The following is an 18,749-nucleotide window of genomic DNA, read 5'->3' on the forward strand; positions in this document are numbered from 1 at the left end:
TAGGTTGTGTAAAGTCTATGCAAGACAAATATGCACGTTTTTTACATCGGTCTTTATGCACAATTGGTGTGAATGAGGGCTCAAATGGCCCGTTTACCTACTATTTGGGTAACGGTCTTTCCAGTTACATACTATATGATGTGTGAACTCTGCTCGCACACACTGCTGCTAAAGTTCACTGACAGAATTAATTCCTATTCATTTGGTGTGTGACGTGCAGCTAGCTGTTGCCATGGTGACCAAGGTAGAGCTTTAAACCACTCCAGCATGAAGCTTCCCCTGTTGTCAATGGGAGAGGAACAATAGCCACAGGCTGAATGTCAGAGAAGAGTCAGGCTCCCCATCTGCCTATGCCTTTGGAAATATACCAGAAATCTTCATGCAATGCACCAAACTCATCGACCAACTGGCAGCATTTAGTAAAATGCTGGCTCTCCGTCAAGTCTCCTGGTAACGGTAGACATCCTTAGCAGAGGTATCATAAAACAGAAGTTGCACGGTATTTATAAGGAAACACGATGGAATCCATCTGCGTTACTGGTGAGTACATATGAAGATATACGTACTCTTTAAAAGGTATAGTTGTCACATATATCATTTAGAATGATTTGCTTTCTGTCTATTCTCCTATATAAAATTTTGCTGTTTTTGCTTGTTTACAGTCCTGTTAGCTGACGCAGTGCAGCATATTAAAAAGGCATTGCGCTTAGCCATTCACTCTTAAAAGCCCAGTAATGTCAACCATTCGGGAGAGTAGGACTACTTTTCACCACCTTGCCACTGACGTAAAATTAAATATATACATATAGATGTAACATAATTGCAAGTGAGACGTTGTAATGAGACGTTACGCTCATTACAATTTGGCCAACGATCAAGCTTGATCGTTCCCGATCCAACATATTTGAGGGTCGTGATTACATTTATTTTTTATGTACTGGTACTTTAAAACAAACTGTTTAGACTTTTATTTAGCTCTCTGATAATATTAATATTTTTAGTTACAGGAAAATACACAAGTGCGTTTGTTGATTTCTCTTGCTTGCTGGTTGCTCAGCCATCATCCCGATCCTCTAGATTCAGTACTGTAAGCCAGTGCCCCAAAACTATTAAGGTTTGTATAGACAGGCATTGCTGCTTTTTTGTTTCATTCCCAGGCTGCTGAAATGTGTGCATTTGAACATGAAAGCAGCAAAAGGGTGAGCTCAATGTATTTGCCTGGCAGGCAAACGTGTCTTATGCCTCGTACACACGACCGGTTTTCCCGACGAGAAAAATGCTATTTTTTAGATTGGTTGGGAAAACCGGCCGTCTGTAAGCTCCATAGCAGTTTTCCCGACAAGAAAACTGCCCGCAAAAAAATTCCAACCTGCTCTATTTTTTCCCGTCGTGTTTCCTTCAGTCTTTTTCTCGTCGCGAAAACCGCTCTTGTGTATGCTTTACTAAGGGGAAAAAAATGCGCATTCTCAGAATCAAGTATGAGAGGGGAGCGCTCGTTCTGGTAAAACTAGTGTTCTTAATGGAGATAGCACATTCATCACGCTGTAACGGACTGAAAAGAACGAGACTGAAAAGCGTGAATCGTCTCTCACCAAACTTTTACTAACACGATGATCAGCAAAAGCAGCCCAAAGAGTGGCGCCATTTGAATGGAACGTCCCCTTTATAGTGCTGTCGTATGTGTTGGACGTCACCGCGCTTTGGTCGAGCATTTTTTTTACTGATCATGTGTATGCAAGGCAGGCTTGAGAGGAATCACATCGGGAAAAACGTCGGGTTTTGGCATGTCAGGAAAACCGGTCGTGTGTACAGGGCAGGAGGACCTGCTGTGTCCAAAGGAACACAACACAGAGCAGGTCAAGATCGGCCTCAGCTGTCAGCCACACTAAACCATTGAAGTAAATATGAATCTCTTGACCTGTGTTTGATGTTTGTTTCAAACGGATGTCAAACGCAGAAAAACAATCACCAGCTACATGAGCCCTTATGAAAGCCAGGAGCTTTCACTTGACTACCTGCATACAGTATTTGTTCTAGGGCTGTGACTCAAAGTGTTGAAGCCATAGAAGCGAGCATTTTAAGAAATACTGTAGGTCATTGGTACCACAGGCCAGGATGAGAATTACAACACAGTTAAGCTGTATTGAATAGGATTTTTCCAGAAACAGCCCAGTAGGAGGTTCTCTGCCGCTGTGCATTCTGGGAGAGGATATTTAAGGGGCAGGCACCATGTGATCTCTCTCTTCCCTCCTGGCCCTCCTGGCCAGAGGCTGTGTCTTTTCGTTCTGGACCTCGGGGCCTGCTGGCCCGAGGCTGTGTTGCTGCAAGTTCTGCAAGTAGGCCCAGAAGCCTGTCTGGGGCCTACTTGTCCAGAGGTGGTCCTAGGCTGTCTTGCCTGCGTGGAAGAAGCAATCCAAGCTGGGGAGATCAAGGGTAGGACTCTTTGCTGGAGAGAGCCAGGATGAAGGCGTGTCTCTCAGGAAGGGCCTGGTGACTCGGTTGCAGGACGCACCTAAGCTAATCTACCTTCACAGTACTGCCGGGTCGGCTTAAAGATTCTGGTACTGTGAAGCTGTTCTACAATTAACTAACTACTGGCTACAAAGTCCTGTGAGAGAGGAATATCCAGGAGTTCCACGATGGCTAGGTTTGTGTGAGAGGCCTATCCAGCCATTCAAGATCTGCTAAAGGTATCTGAAACCTCCTCTAACCCTCTATCCTACTTCTACTTCAAAGTTCTTTTATTAAAGCATTGGAAAAAATACTAAAGTGACTGGTGCTCGCATCTGTTCTGCATTTCCCCATTATAGCAGCTCCTTCGGGGGTATCGATACATTAGCATAACTCCCAACTGTCGCTGATTTTGAGGGACTGTCTCTCATTTGGAGCAAATTCCCTTTTTCCTCCTCATTTGTCTCTCATTTTGGTCTGATCTATAGAGCTGTATATAAATGGTACTATTTATCTATCAAAAATCCTTTTACAGGGCTAAACCTTTCATCTGGTTTCTAAATTGTTGCAATAGTACATTTCAAAAGTCAATATAAAAAAATAATAGTGCTTAAAAATGTACTTCTGGGTTTAACTAATCTCGTTTTGTATAAGGGGGTGTGGCAGGGGGTGTGTCCTATGCATACATCTTTTTGCTAATAGGTGTTCCTCAGTCCCTTCTTCGAAAATTTGGAGGTATATCTTATTTTTTTGTAGTTACACTTATTTATAAAGAAGTGAATGTGAACTTCACAGAAACATCTCTGGTGGAGAACAAGTGCAAAATCTGGTGCAGCTGTGCATTGTAGCCAATCAGCTTCTAACTTCAGCTTGTTCAGTTAGACCCGGTTCTCACTGGGGCGACTCGTCAGGCGACTCAGCCGCCTGACAAGTCGCGTCCCATTGTAGTGAATAGAACCGTTCTAATAGGAGCGACGCAAGTCGCTCCGACTTAGAAAAAGGTTCTTGTACGACTTTGGGGGCGACTTCGTGCCGCCCTAGTGTGAACCGGGTCTTAAAGTGTTACTGAACCTACAACAGTAAAATCAGTCTGCATATGTAGTAAAGCATGCATAGGTGTGCGCAGCCTATTACATTAGGGTGTGTACCCCAAAGCTCAAACACACATGCATGTATATGGCAGTAGGGCAATGGACGGTGTCAGTAGAACAGTGGATGGTGTCAGTGAGCAGGGACTGTTGTCAGTAGTTTTTTTTTATTATTTTTTTATTATTACTTTTTACAATCATTTTTTATTATTTTCTGTTTCAATTTTTTATGAGCACCATTGGGGGGGCTTTGGTGAGAAAGCAGAGGCCTAAACAGACCCCTGGTATCTCATATTTGAGACAGAGAAAGGGGCTGAGGACAAAGATTCCCAGAGTCCCTTTCACTGTGAGCAGAGTGACTTTGAGTGACAGGTTATTTACATATCTAGCTTGGACATGTTTATCATATGTTATGTTATGTTTATCATAATATGAGGTGATCCACAGTATAAAAGTGAGAAATACACCCCTCCCCCACATAACACATCCTGGTAATATACAATGACCTGTGGATCACCTCATATTATGATAAACATAACATAACATATGATAAACATGTCCAAGCTAGATATGTAAATAACCTGTCACTCAAAGCAAGGAGAGAGGAATGGACTTTGTATTTAGACAGGGTTTTATCTGGAAGTCTGTTAATTTTCACTGAACAATAAAAAAGGATTGCTCAGAGCTGGATTAACTCTGTGTGGCAAGACTGGGCACAGATGATAGGAAATCTTATACTCTACATTGTGACATCAAAAAAATAAAATAAAATTGGGTTTACATCCACTTTAATGTAATTGCCTTCCTTGCATAAAACAGTAGTGAACTTATTTGTGTTCTTTTAACCACTGTAGAGATGGTATAACCTACCAATCCTAATAGGCATATCTCCATATTCCTTTCCAGAACAATTGATGCAACTACAGCAATCACATCTAAAACCTCTGCCCAAAACAGTGATAGCAGGACAAGTCCAAAATACATGGGAAAAATCTCCTGGGGAATACCCACATCTCCAACAACTCTGAGAGTGCAATAAACAAATTTTATGTAATTTATATGGTGTGTAATATGCTCTATTAATTATCTTAAAATACACATTCATCAAATTAAGAGCTCCTTGTAATGATGGACCCACATCATTTAAAAATAGCAACATATCATCTGCATACAGGGCTACTCTCTCCTCCAGTCCTCCAATCCGAAGTCCCAGAATATTAGGAGAGACCCAGAGAGAGAGCTTCTTCCATGGCTCAATTGCCATGGCAAAGAGACCCAGAGAAAGATTGCAGCACCTGTCGGGTACCCCTATATTACTGAAAAAGAGCTGAAAACCTTCCTTCTAGCTGACATGGGTTTTCAATAAAGTATCTGTAATCAAGAAATAAACACTAATGGGAATCCCATCCTTCTAAGGACTTTCCACAGGAAAGGACATTCGACAGCGTCGATGGCCTTTTCTATATCTAAAGAGGCCACTGTTCTAGATACTTCATTTATATGTTGGGTATGTAAATTAGTGAATAGTCTATGCAGGTTAATATCTCTTGTCTTTTGGCGCATAAATCCTATTTGATCAGAATCAGTAATAGAAGGTAACAAAGGTTGTAATCTAAGGGTAAATCATTTTGTCAAAATTGTAAATTCATTATTAAGTAGGGCTATAGGTCTATAAGAAGAACATACCTTGGGATATCTAGCTTTCTTATGGCTAAGAATTATTTGGGCATATCTAATGGAATCAGGAAGAGACCTTTCTGCTTAAACCTATATAAAAATAGACATAGATTATTTTAGCAAGGGGATAAAAATGGGAGATTTTTTAGCAATGTTGGCACAACATGATTATTCAGCTACATTCATATCAGAAATTATTATTTTGAGTGGGGAAAAAGTTTCCTCTCCAGAGGATATCTTAGATGCCTTTAGTCAATACTATAGTTCTCTTTATATCTCTTCTTTCCCTTCTGGCTTCCACCCCTAGGTGGTTGTCAGGTAGGGAGAGAGAGGCTTTAGTTTGTCCTATTACTTCGGAGGAGGTCTTGATGGCTATAGGTTATTTTCAGAGTGGAAAGGCTCAAGGTCCAGATGGACTTCCTGTCAAATTTTATAAAACACATGGAGATGTCTTGGCCCAAAAACTTGCAGCATTATATACAAAGTGTTAACCAAGTTACTTCAGTCATGTGTGAATGAAGGTCGCGTTGAGCAGCCATTAATAATTCAAAGTTTCTAGTACTAGGGTCAGAGCTATAAGATTCCTTCTGAAGCTCCACCAGAGTTTGTAAAGATCGAGTAGTACTCAACTGTCCCTTTCGAAGCACCGCTATGGCTGAAATATATTGACCCCGAACAAATGACTTAAAGGCATCCCATACAAAATCTGGAGAAGATGATCCCACATTATTTTCTCACTATTTAACTATCAGAGATGGCATATTTTCTGATATATCAGAATGAGTGACCCAATGAGATCCTAGTCGCCATAATGATGCAGTTTTAGATGCAGGAGTACATATTAACAGGGATAGCGGACAGTGGTCCGACAAACCACTCAGTAAATATGGGGCTTCTATAATATCCGACAACAAAACTGAATTAACAGATGCCAAATCTATTCGAGAAGAAGTCTTAGGAAGTGGAAAAACAGGAATACATTTTGTTGAATTTTTCCATCGCTAGATTTCTGTTACCCCTGCCACCTGCACCCAGGTATTTAATTCAGCAGAATATTGTTTAGGTGGTGTGGGCCTATCTTAATCTGGAGACAAAATGGAATTGAAATCTCCCATAATAAGTAATTTTGCTAGGCAGTGTGGGACTATCTTTTCCAGAACTACATTTAATACCATAGAAGAAAATGGAGGGGGAATAAATTGCTGTTATAACGTAGCGTTGTTGCCAAAGCATAAAAACTATTATAACTTATTTACCATGTGGGTCCATATATATATACTGTATGTCCTCAATTATGTTGGGGAAAGATGTATTTATTAAAACAGACACACCCCTACCATAAGAGAAGTAAGTGGCATGGTAAGCCTTTTAAAACCAAGTTTTTTTTAAATGCCAATAATTTACCTCTCATCAAATGTTTTTTCCTGCAGTAAAATCATTTGAAGATTATTATTTTTAAATATTGAAACATCAATGCTCATTTAAGGCCACGCAGTTGAGCCCACAGACATTCCACGATAAAACATAAAAAGAGCTATAATCACGTAAAGTCATGATGAACCAGAAAACATTTGAAAATATAAGGAGCAATCTAACTCATACAAAGCATCTAAAGAGCGACCATGGATCCACACCAAGTAAAAAAAAAAAAAAACCCAACCAACACCAAACAATAATACCAAACCCTTCCCTTTTCTATTTCCCTTAAAAACAACTACAACCAAACACGGCAGGGGAGTAGAAAGGGCCTCAAACCTAAACAATTAGCAAAACCTGGCTACAGCTACTACTATATCCAGTAATCCCCTAAACATAAAACAAATAAAAAAGGGAGGAAAGGAAAGGGAAAGGTGGGAAAAACCGTCAATCTCTTAATAAGTGAATAGAGAAACGCAATCTCTTTTTTTTTTTTTTTAACCTATACGGATGCCATTATAGCAAAAGTAGGAGACCAAAAATACATATGGACTTGTGACATATCATCATACCATAACCTACAACGCAAAGATTAAAAAAAACGTATTCATAATCTAAAAAAGGAAAAATGTGTTACTTAGCAAAACTCTAGATAAGAATATAGTTTAAAAACTTTCTCAAACAAGTGTATTCAGCATTGAAAAAAAAAAGACCCCCCCCCCCCCGTGTTGCTTAGCAGAAATCGAATTTCCAGATAAATGGAGTGAATATAAAAATTTCCTAGGCAGATCTAACATTGTTTATCGGGTGTCAAGCCACTCTGATGCAGCTATTGGAGTATCGAAAAAAAGAGGGCAGGGTTTCCATCGATAACTCGTAGCCTGCTAGGGTATAGTATTTTATTTCATTGTCACGTAATCTTTTCCGCACTTCAGTAAAGGCTCTGTGTCGTTGCTGCACCTCGGGCGGATAGTCCAGAAAAAAAAGGAGTTTGGTATTTTCATACTGTAACTTTGCTCAAGCTGTCTTTAGAATATGATCCAGATCCCTATAATTCAACAAGTGGAGAAGAAAGGGACCTGGAGGGGCCCTTGGTTTGGGGGATGAGGGGGGATTCTGTGTGCTCATTCTACCACAAATGTGGGTGGCATATCTGTAAAATCTAGCAAGGTTATCAAGAGCTGTTCTGCAAACTGTTGTCTGATGTCACTGTATCCTCCACCGTTGAAACACAGTCTTCCACCTCTGAGTTCCTAGATCTAAATTTATCAAATTTATGTCTCATTACACTCATATCTGTAGCCAACAAGTACATTTTTGTTGTAAGGGTCTCCCTGCATGCCATGATAGCTTTAATAATGTCTGCACTAGAAGGCTCACTAGTGCAGAGAGTCCCAATCCCTCAGAAGATTACTGAAAAGAGATGGAAAGTCCAATGCTGCCACTCAACTTGGTGCCTGACCCACCTGGAACCCGACAGCTCTGCTCGAATGGATACCCAAAGAGCCAAGAGCTCCTGGGATACCACCACCTATCTCAGCCTGATAGGAGAGAAGGGGGCGCCACTAAATCTTGCTGGAAGTCTTGATGGATTAGAACTCCGGCTCACAGCATCCATTCTCTCTCACATCCTAACCACCCCCTGGGTTGAGTAACACTTTTGCCGCGTACATACCATAATTTTTCCTGTCGTTCAAAAACCTGTAGTATTTTAACGACGTGATTCCCCCCCAGCCTGATTTGCATACACACGTTCATTCAAAAAAACGTCCGACCAAAGCGCGGTGGCGTACAACACGTACGACTATAAAGGGGAAGTTCCTTTCATCTACTGAAAGTCCTGCATCCCTCTTAGGTGGAAGAAGAGGTTGCCCCTGTTGGTGGGCATGTGGATTCGAAGGGTGGAGGACATCAAGCGGTTGGAGGACTTGGTCCTCACCTCTCAAAACAAGCAGGAGAGACACTTTCAGGCGTGGAGGCTCTGGAACATCTATATCTTCTCGGATGAAGGGTTGGCAATGCTTAATTCCTAATCTAATCAGGAGACATGGTTCTGATGACCATCACGGCAGTCGACATGCTCATACCCTGGGTCGTCCATCCCCCCTCCCCTTCTTCCCCCTTTTCCTTCTCTCTTTCTCCTTAGTTCCCCACTTACCCCCCCCCCCCCCCTTACCCCTCTACCTCCCTTCCCCTCCCCCTCCCCTCTTCGCCCTTTTTCTGTCTCTTTTTATCTCTAATTAATGATATACGAGTTTGGTGAGAGACGATTCGCGCTTTTCATGCGCTGCATTAAACGATGCAATAATTTGCAGCGTGACGAATGTGATATCTCCATTACAAACGCTAGTTTTACCAGAAAGCGCTCTCCCGTCTCATACTTGATTCTGAGCATGCGCATTTTTTTCCCCTTGGAAAAGCATACACACTGACATGAAACACGACGAGAAAAAAGAGAGCTGGTTTCATTTTTTTTTCGGACAGTTATTACGTCGAAAACTGCTAGGGTGCATACACATGGTTTTCTCAACCAATATAAAAAATGTCAGTTTTCTCGTCGTGAAAAACGGTTGCGTGTACGAGGCATTTAAACTTTGACAAAAAAAATGGAAGCTAATTCGTTTCTATGCAGAGCTGCACCAGAATTTGCACTCTCCAGTTTTAGTAAATACCCCCCCAATTATGTGTTTTAACCACTTGGCCTTCAGAAGGTTTTACCGCCTTCATGACTAGGCCATTTTTTGCTATTCAGCACTGTGCTACCTCAACTGCCAATTGAGCAGTCATGCAGCAATCAAATTTTTATCATTTTTGTCCACAAACAGAGCTTTCTTGCGGTGGCATTTGATCACCGCTCAGTTTATAATTTTTTATTATATAAACAAAAAAAGACCAAAAATGTTGATATTTTCTCATTTATGTTATAAAACATATCCAATCAAAAAATAGAATTTCTTCATAAATTGGAGCCAAAATGTATTCTGCTACATATCTTTGGTGAAAAAAAAATCCCAATAAGTGTATACTGTATAAATTTGTTTGGTCAAAAGTTTTAGCGCCTACAAACTATGGTATTTATATATATATATATACTGCAATTTACTGGAATTTACGCAGCTATAGACGCTATACTGTAATGATCAGTAGTGAGACTGTGATAGGGTGGCGGGCATTCTAGAACAAGCAGACACTATCTGGGAGGGTCACAAAATGACACTGAGAACTAAATTGCTGAGAACTAAATTGTAATAGTGTCAATAGGTGGAATACAGTTCCAGCATTGTTTCATAAGCAAAGCAATGGTTGAATACACCAAATAGTCCTTCTCAGCAATGTTTTATAAGCAAAGCGTTGCTTGAATACCCAGAGTGCCACAGTCGTTCACCTAAACTTTCCCTCTAGACTTTATTGTTCAGTTGCACAATGGATCATTCTTGGTCATACAATAAAAGATCTCAGATGTCTCTGGCTTTAAACTTTCTCATTTAAGTTTTAATTTGTTGTAATAGATAGTCTTATGTACGAGGATATTTTGTAATTTTTAAGATTAATTGCTGATGTTGTCAGTGGACACTTACTAGACATTAATATTGCATAGCAAGACAAAAACAATGGGAAGTGTCTACAGAGCTTAATAGGAAGTAAGCAAAACTTTATCTGACACATTTCATAGTGGGGATGATTTCCTAAAACTGGAGAGTGCAAAATCTGGTGCAGCTGTGCATGTTAGCCAATCGGCTTCTAACTTCAGCTTGTTCAATTAAAGGGGTTGTAAAGGTTCCGCAAAAAAAAAAAAAAAACATGTCATACTTGCCTCCACTGTGCAGTTTGTTTTGCCCCGATTGTCCTCTTCTGGGGTCCCACGGCATCTTTTGCGGCTCCTCCATGCAAGAGCTAACCCCTCTGAAGCTGTCTCCCGAGGGGGTTACCTTGCGGGCGCGCCCCGTGCCATACAATCGGCGTTCATGGATGCCAATTGTATTACTTGGCCCCACCCCCGGCGGCCGCGTCATTGGGTTTGATTGACAGCAGCGGGAGCCAATGGCTGAGCTGCTATCAATCATCCAATGAAGAGCCAAAAAGACCTGGGGAAAGCAACACGGGATCGCGCCCACAGAGATTTGGGGCTCAGGTAAGTAAAATGTGGGCTGGAGACTGCAAGGTGTCCAACTGAAGTTGGAGGTAACGACCTTCAATTGAAGTGTCACTAAACTCACATCATAAAAAACTATCAATAAATAGTGTATTCATACTGCTCATACTCACTAAGTCACTATGAGATTCATTTTCTGTATTCTGCAAAAAAAAACAATGGTTGATCCTGCTGCTCTCTATCTCCACCTCTGCCCATGTCCCAAATACAGCTAAGAATTTTGCAGCTGTACATGCTCAGTTTTTTAGTGAGCAACCCATGTGAATATAGAGTGATACATGTGTGGGCATATGGCACACAGTGTTAAATGACAACCCACTACCTTCTTCCTCCTCCATGCCCACTAACCAGCTAAACACAATGGGGATGGGATATTACCTGTAGATTGACGGAGGCTTCGCCTCCCTCTTATTCCAAGACACAGGCTGGAGGGACGTGACACAGCCTGTGACTGGCAGAAATCTGCCCACACCATGTTATTTGCCCAAAATAATAAAGATTTGATTTCAATTATATATTTTGTATGACAATTTAAAAAGTTTATTGATATTAATTATTTATTTTACTCTGTATTCCAAATGCTGTTTTTCTTTTACTTTGAACATGTGACCAGCAGCAGAGGACTAGAAGCTCCTCCTGCTTATGTTTCCCTGCAGACAGACTGGGAAAGAGCTGGGTCATGTGACAGCTGTATGTCGATTAGGAAAAGGGTACTTTCTTTTTATTTAAATAATTACAGTGCCATCATCCACGTACAGAAATAGAAGTGACAATAAATGTAAATTAAACAGTGTGTGTTTAGTATCACTTTAAGGGTCTTGAGTAAGCATGAAGGAATGATAAGTATGATGATGTCACTGTCCATTGAGAACTACAGAACTATAGATTCCTATCAATGAATGACACATCTGTGCGGGTAAAGCCACACACAGCCACGCCAATTTCAGATCTGCTCAAACCTGTATTTTATACCTGTATTTTATAAGCGAAAGGGGTCGGGGGGGGGGGGATTGGTCTAAATATGGGTCTAACATGAAACGTGGTCAGAAAGGTAGAGTTCATTTTTAAATCAGCAAGCAAATAGCAGACTTCATATAGCTCAACAAAGACCTGTAAACAGAACAAAATATTAGATATGTGCATTCCCGTTCATACGAATGTTATTTTCGTACCCGCAGAATAATGTGTACATACGAAAAAATGTAAGCACCAAAATACGAAAACGACGGGATTACGAATGAGTCGCATAACGAACAACCGCAAATACGAACGAACGATCCGACGAAAATACGACAAAACGAAAACGGCAAAAGAACGAATATGACATCTATAACAAAAGACTTGCATTCTGTATTTTGTTTGAATCCTTGTTCTGTTCGTATTTTGATTTTCAGTCGTATGTTCATATGACATCTAACAAAAGATTTTCATTCTGTATTTTGTTTGAATCCTTTTTCTGTTTGTATGTTCATATGACATCTTATAACAAAAGATTTGTATTCTGTATTCTGAATTCCTTTTTTCTGTTCGTAATTTGGTTTCAAAATACAGAATGCAAATCTTTTGTTATAGATGTAATTTTCGTTTTTTTGAATGGACAGTGAGTGTAGTTAGTTAGTGAAGCAGCTTCTCTTTTGTGCTGAGTACAGTAGTACAGTAAAGCCAAATAAACTTTTCTGTGGATTTTCGTCTGAAGGGAGAGATCAGTTGGCCAGACTTTTGAACCTGGAACCCAAAAATGGTTTTCTGATGGAGTATAAAAACGAACGAACGTTCGGTAAAACGATCGTTTTTATGTTTGTTGTTAAAAAAAGTCTGACCAAGTGTATGGGGCTTAACAATAGTTAATATGGATGAGCCGCGTGTTGAAAGTGCCGCGAATCCCGCGATATATTTACGAAAGTACAAAATGACGAAAATTATTGTCTAACAAGTAACGAACATGAATTAAACAGAATAACGAACCATCCCGCATGTACGAAAATAAAACGGTAACCAAAATACGAAACGATCGGAATACGAAAAAATTGCGTCGTACGAAAAACGAACGGGAACGAACAGGAAAACGGGCGTCTTACGAAAAACGAACGGGAACGAACCTACGGAACGATACGAAACGGAACAAAAAAAAAAAGTTTTTTTTTTCTGTGCACATGTCTACAAAATATCCATTTAAAAACATGGCAACAGTATTAACTACCGTATATACTCGAGTATAAGCCGACCCGAGTATAAGCTGAGGTACCTAATTTTACCACAAAAAACTGGGAAAACTTATTGACTCGAGAATAAACCTAGGGTGAGAATGCAGCAGCTACTGTAAGCAGAAAAGAGGGTCAACAGTGCCCATTTGCAGCTTCACTGTGCCCATTTGCAGGCATCACTGTGCCCATTTGCACGCCTCACTGTGCCCATTGCAGCCTCACTGTGCCTGAGTCAGTGTACCTGAAATTCTTGACAGGCTGCGGGCATCCACTCATTGTTTAAAAGTCACAGTCTCCTCCTGGTCCCTTCCGTAATAGGCGTTTCCCAGCAGACACAGTTCCGCCTATCACGGACGTTCTCTCATCCTTGGACGTCCGTGATTGGCGGAACACTGAACACAGTGTCTGCTGGGAAACTCAGTCCGAGGATGAGAGAACGTCTGTGATAGGCGGATCTGAGTCTGCTGGGAAACGCCTATCACGGAAGGGACCAGGAGGAGACCGCGACTTTTAAACAATGGACGCCCGCAGCCAGTCAAGAATTTCAAGTACACTGACTCGAGTATTAGCCGAGGGGGGTATTTTGAGCCTTAAAAAAAGGACTGAAAAACTAGGCTTCTACTGAAGAATATATGGTAATTAACTAATTTCTAGTTAAATACTAAAAACTTTAGGCAGATAAAAGCAATACCAGGTAATACAGTTTTTTTTTTTTTTACTGAAATCATTGTTACACATTTTATTTTTAAATATAACAAGAGTTAGTACCTGAAGAAAGTTTTCTTTAACCACCTGCATATCAATGTACTGACCATAAGCATGCTATCATGATGAAAGAGATGATCTCATTGGTGCACTTCTGCCCCTGCATTGCCCAATCACAAATATGTGGGTGTGTTTTTAGTGTTCTTGTCCAAGCAGTGCTGCTGTTGCAATGGAGGTCAAGGATCTGACAGTGCCGACAGGCAGCGGTGTCTGAATTAAATTTAGATCCTTTGGCAGAAAGAACATTTCCTCTACATGTGTTTGAAATGTAAATTGAACTGCTTTCTTGAAATTCAGACACATCCAACATACATTACACTTGATATACCTAATCACTATATTTACTCTGTCTGTGTTTATTGTAGAGACACTTCATTGGCCTAAAAAGGAACTTTCAAGAAAATCAGTTCTAAATGTTGAAAAGGTTGTAACCCGAGAGAAGATAAAGGATGCACAGGTTCTGTCTATGACTATTTTGCGAGATACATTCACAACTGGAACCAGCAGCTATAACGTCCTTCTTCAAAGTCAAGAAGAAAAGAAACAGGTTCAAAAAGATCTACTCCTAAGTCACAACAAAAAAAGGAGGAAGGGGAGCAGAGTGTTGAGTACATCACAAAGCAAGGAGTACCACAAAGTCTGTCCTTCTTCACAAAACAATGCCTGGTTATATACCAGGAGGAACATGTCAACCTTTATCTCCAGAACAAAAGCAGTCACCCATAAATGTCCATCAAGTATTACTGTGTCAGGAAACAGCCTTGGGTTTACTCCTCGGCCTAAACCCAAAGTCAAGAGAAAGCAAGTGTTAACCACAGGAAAAGACACCCGGGTGTCAAAATCCCTTGCGAAAGAAGACCTTCCAGGGAAGAAGTTTTGCATTTTAAATGCTATAAAGCCTACAAATGTGGATAAGGAAAAGATCCAGTTTTTCAAGGCAGCGTTTACTTACAACCCTCAGTTTGAGTATGCCAATCCTGCACTGCCAAATGTGTTAGCTAGACACAGCCATGCCTCAGACAGATTCCTTAAACAGGTATGAATCACATTACGTAAATCTATATATACCTGATTTTCAACAAAACAGCATGAATTTATTATAAACGCAAAAACTAGAATTGACAAGAGACAAAATACTGTACAAACATTAGACATGTGCATTCGTTTTCGTCCTAATGCATTTTTGTCCGAATTTCAGGTATTTTCGTTATTAATTTCACAAACGAAAACGAACAAGCAAAATCTGAAATCCGAAAGATCCGACATAAAAAATGCTTTATTTACAGTTCGATATAGATAGGAGATTCAACGTGACGGTAATAATAACGATCTGTGTCTATATAACCTGCGGTCGAATGTGCCTAACCTTAACTCTATTAGTCCAAGATTATTCTATATAGAGAGGAAAGATTCGGGATTATAGAGACAGTGTTGGGTTAGACCATTCGACATGAACAGCGATTATTCGACAAAGCAGCGAAAAACATACAAACATTGAATCTGTCATTAAAGGCTTATGGTGTCTGTCGAAAGTTCTAAGAAGATCCGATAAGAAGCTAAACTGTACGACGCCGCAATCGTACATTTCCGGTCAAATGCTCGGCTCATAGGCTATAGAAGAATTTGAATGTTCGTTGACTAGTAATAATAATTTATAAATATATAATTACTACTAGTCATACAACATTAGAATTCTTCTATAGCTTGTAGGCAGATTATTCGACCGGAAATGTACGATTGCGATTACAGTTTAGCTGCTCCGTCTAATCTTCATAGAACATTCGACAGACACCATAAGCCTTTAATGACAGATTCGACCTCAATCAATTCGAATTTTTGGACGAATGCATTTTTTTAGCGAAACAAAATAAATAAAAATTTCGGGAGTAACTAAATAAATTCGTTTTTTGGACGAAAACTAAATTCCGAAACTAAATATTTCAGTGTGCACGTGTCTAATAAACATCAGAAATCAATACATGACCACACATAAGCTAAACATATTGGTTAAGTGGAACCACACCCAAAACATTTTTTGGAGTATATTGGTATATTTATTGTAGGTATTTTAACCCCTTCTCTCCCTCTCTGGGTGGCCCTTTCACTGGGTCTTTACACAGATGGATGGGATGGATTTCCCAATCATATGATAACCTCGATTGGCTGCCACAGTGGTCAAATAAATGGGAGCCCGTCTCTTCATCTCTCTCTCAGAGACTGGGAGTGGACTGTGATAGCACAGTCTCAGTACTGGGAGTGTGCAGTGAGCACGCTATCAGCATGGAAACCTTGGCCACCATGGATGCATATACAGTATGTGGCATGTGGGTGTTAAAGTCTGCCCTCCTTGCAGCTATATATATGCGTTACATGGTCGGCAAAAGGTTAAATCTTTCGAATGCTTATGGAATTATTGTACACAATTTATTGTTGGTAAATATGCATGCTTCTGCAGCTTAAGGATGAATTTTGAAATTTCAAACCAATTGGTTTTGTAGACCACTAAATTTACAGGTGCAGAAGTGGCAAGACAGATTCCGCTATCTATTTAAACAGGTGATAGGATATGACAACAGCACACCTTCATATCCTTTCAGAAGATCTTTAGTAATTAAAATCATAATTTAACGTGAAAGAAATGCAATGTTTAGAGGCCATGCATGGTTCCCTTGTCAATGCAAGGCTTTTACCATTAGAATTTAATTGAAGATGAAGGTGTGTTGATATTGAACAGACTCAACCCCTATCCTCTGGTGCCAGAGAAATCATTGCTGCATATGCACTGTAGAGAATCAGTTTTTACTTAAATATTTAATAATATATTAAATATAAATATTTCTTAAATATAAAATTTGGAATAATGAGTGAATGAATTTATTTACAGTATGTGTTATGTAGATTATGTAGCACTATAAATGTGTGTTTTGCTCTGATTGTAAATGTGAACGTAACAAAATGGAAACTAAAGTGCCAAACCACTGCCATTAGGTCCAGATATAACATTAGTCCAATAAAAGTCAGGGGACTGCATGCCAAACCAGCTGCTGGCAAGGCATGTGCTCACCATCACACTTCAAAAATAACATTGAAGGTCCAGTTCACTTATAGTCTATTCACATTTTTGTCAATCAAGCCCTGATGAAGGGGGTGCTCTTGGACCCCCGAAACACTTTTTGTCCCCCCCGACTCTTATTGGAATAAGGTTTTATCTGGACCTCTCAGTAGTGGTGTGGTGCTTCAATTTCCAATTTTGTTACAGTACACTACAAGCCAAGGACTCACTGCCCTGACTATTAAGCACCGTACATACAAGCCGAATATCAACCAAAATCAGCTGGTACAGTAGAAACAGGCCGACATTCGGCCCATGTGTATAGGTCCTTGTTTGACATAAGCTGATCTCATGACCGGCTTCTGTCAAACAAGCATGCTGAAAAAACAGCATTGTCATCTGATCAGCACACTTAGCTAATTACTACAAGCACTGACTGGTGTGTTCTGGCGGAGGGCAGCCCCCCTGTGAGAACACCATAGAACAGTGGAGAGATCGCTGTATTAACATTGAATAATTAGTACAGAGACCTCTTCACGAGCTCTCCAGTTTTATTTTGTTCTGCTCACTTTGTCTGCCCTAACTGTGTATGCCTGCTTTGGCTGCTTTTTGGTATTCAAGTGTGTCTGCCTTGATTGTGTATGCCTTTCTATGACCGTATATGCCTGCCCTGACTGTGTGTGTTTGTCTACCCTAACTGCGCATATGTGTATCTGCCCATATTATGCGTGAACGTGTGTGTGTCTTACCTTCTGTGTTTGTCTGTTCTGCCTGTATGGGTGTGTATCTGCCACAACTGTGTGTGTTCTCATCTTGATTGGATTGAGGGGATTGCAACACTTAAAGGGGTTGTAAAAGTACAATTTTTTTTCCCTAAATAGCTTTCTTTACCTTAGTGCAATCCTCCTTCACTTACCTCATCCTTCCATTTTTCTTTTAAATGTCCTTATTTCTTCTGAGAAATCCTCACTTCCTGTTCTTCCGTCTGTAACTTCCTACAGTAGAGCAAGGCTTTCTCCCTGGTGTGGAGTGTCGTGCTCGCCCCCTCCCTTGGACTACAGGAGAGTTAGGATGCTCTCTACATTGCAGATATAGAAAGGAGCTGTGTGTTAGTGGGTGTCATGACTCTCCTGTAGTCCAAGGGAGGGGGTGAGCATGACACTCCACACCAGGGAGAAAGCCTTGCATTACTGTGTTGAGTCACAGACATAAGAACAGGAAGTCAGGATTTCTCAGAAGAAATAAGGACATTTTAAAGCAAAATCGAAGGATGAGGTAAGTGAAGGAGGACTGCACTGAGGTAAAGGAAGCTATTTAGGGAAAAAAATTGTACCTTTACAACCCCTTTAAGACTGGTACACACATATCGAAAACCGGCCAATTTCGCAGGAATCAGCTGACTTTCAGTACATGTGTACCGCCGTCTGTTCAACAGAAGCACGTTTAATGACCAGCTTCTGTCAAACAGTCTAAATGGAAAACCAGCATTCAATGAGCGCTTGCATAGTATAACGCAGGGGTCTCCAAACTACGGCTCGGGGGCCGAATGGTTGCTTTTATCCGGCCCTTGGGGCACTGATCCTCCCACTGATACAAGACACTATTCTGCCATCGAACACCAACAATGGAGCACCATTTTTCCCACTGACACCAATAATAGGGCACTATTCCTCCTTATGATATCAAAGATTGGGCACTATTCCTCTAACCTAATACCTAATGTGGTAATGTTTACTCCTACTGATGGCAGAAAAATGTACACTCCCGCTGGCCACGATCTGGCCTTCCTGAAGTCTGAAGGACAGTAAACCGGCTCTTTGTTTAGAAAAGTTTGGAGACCCCTGGTATAGCGGGAGAGACATCACACATCGTTGCGTCGATTAAGGGATCTGTCAATTTTTTTTTTCAAATCACTGGTTGAAAAAACTGAATGTGTATACCCA

At 40.5% G+C, this 18,749-nt stretch overlaps 1 protein-coding gene across 1 annotated transcript in view; it reads left to right on the forward strand.

The window, feature by feature from the left end:
• Positions 1-247: 247 nt before the first annotated feature.
• Positions 248-18,749, forward strand: part of KIAA0895 (KIAA0895 ortholog) — a 44,061-nt gene continuing 25,559 nt past the window's right edge. The window contains exons 1-2 of the mRNA XM_040353223.1: positions 248-540; positions 14,120-14,790. Coding sequence (XP_040209157.1) covers positions 519-540; positions 14,120-14,790 — 693 coding nt within the window. The 5' untranslated portion in view covers positions 248-518. The remainder of the gene's footprint in view (positions 541-14,119; positions 14,791-18,749) is intronic.

The sequence above is a fragment of the Rana temporaria genome, chromosome 5, assembly GCF_905171775.1.
Source record: "Rana temporaria chromosome 5, aRanTem1.1, whole genome shotgun sequence".
Classification (NCBI taxonomy): Eukaryota; Metazoa; Chordata; class Amphibia; order Anura; family Ranidae; genus Rana; species Rana temporaria.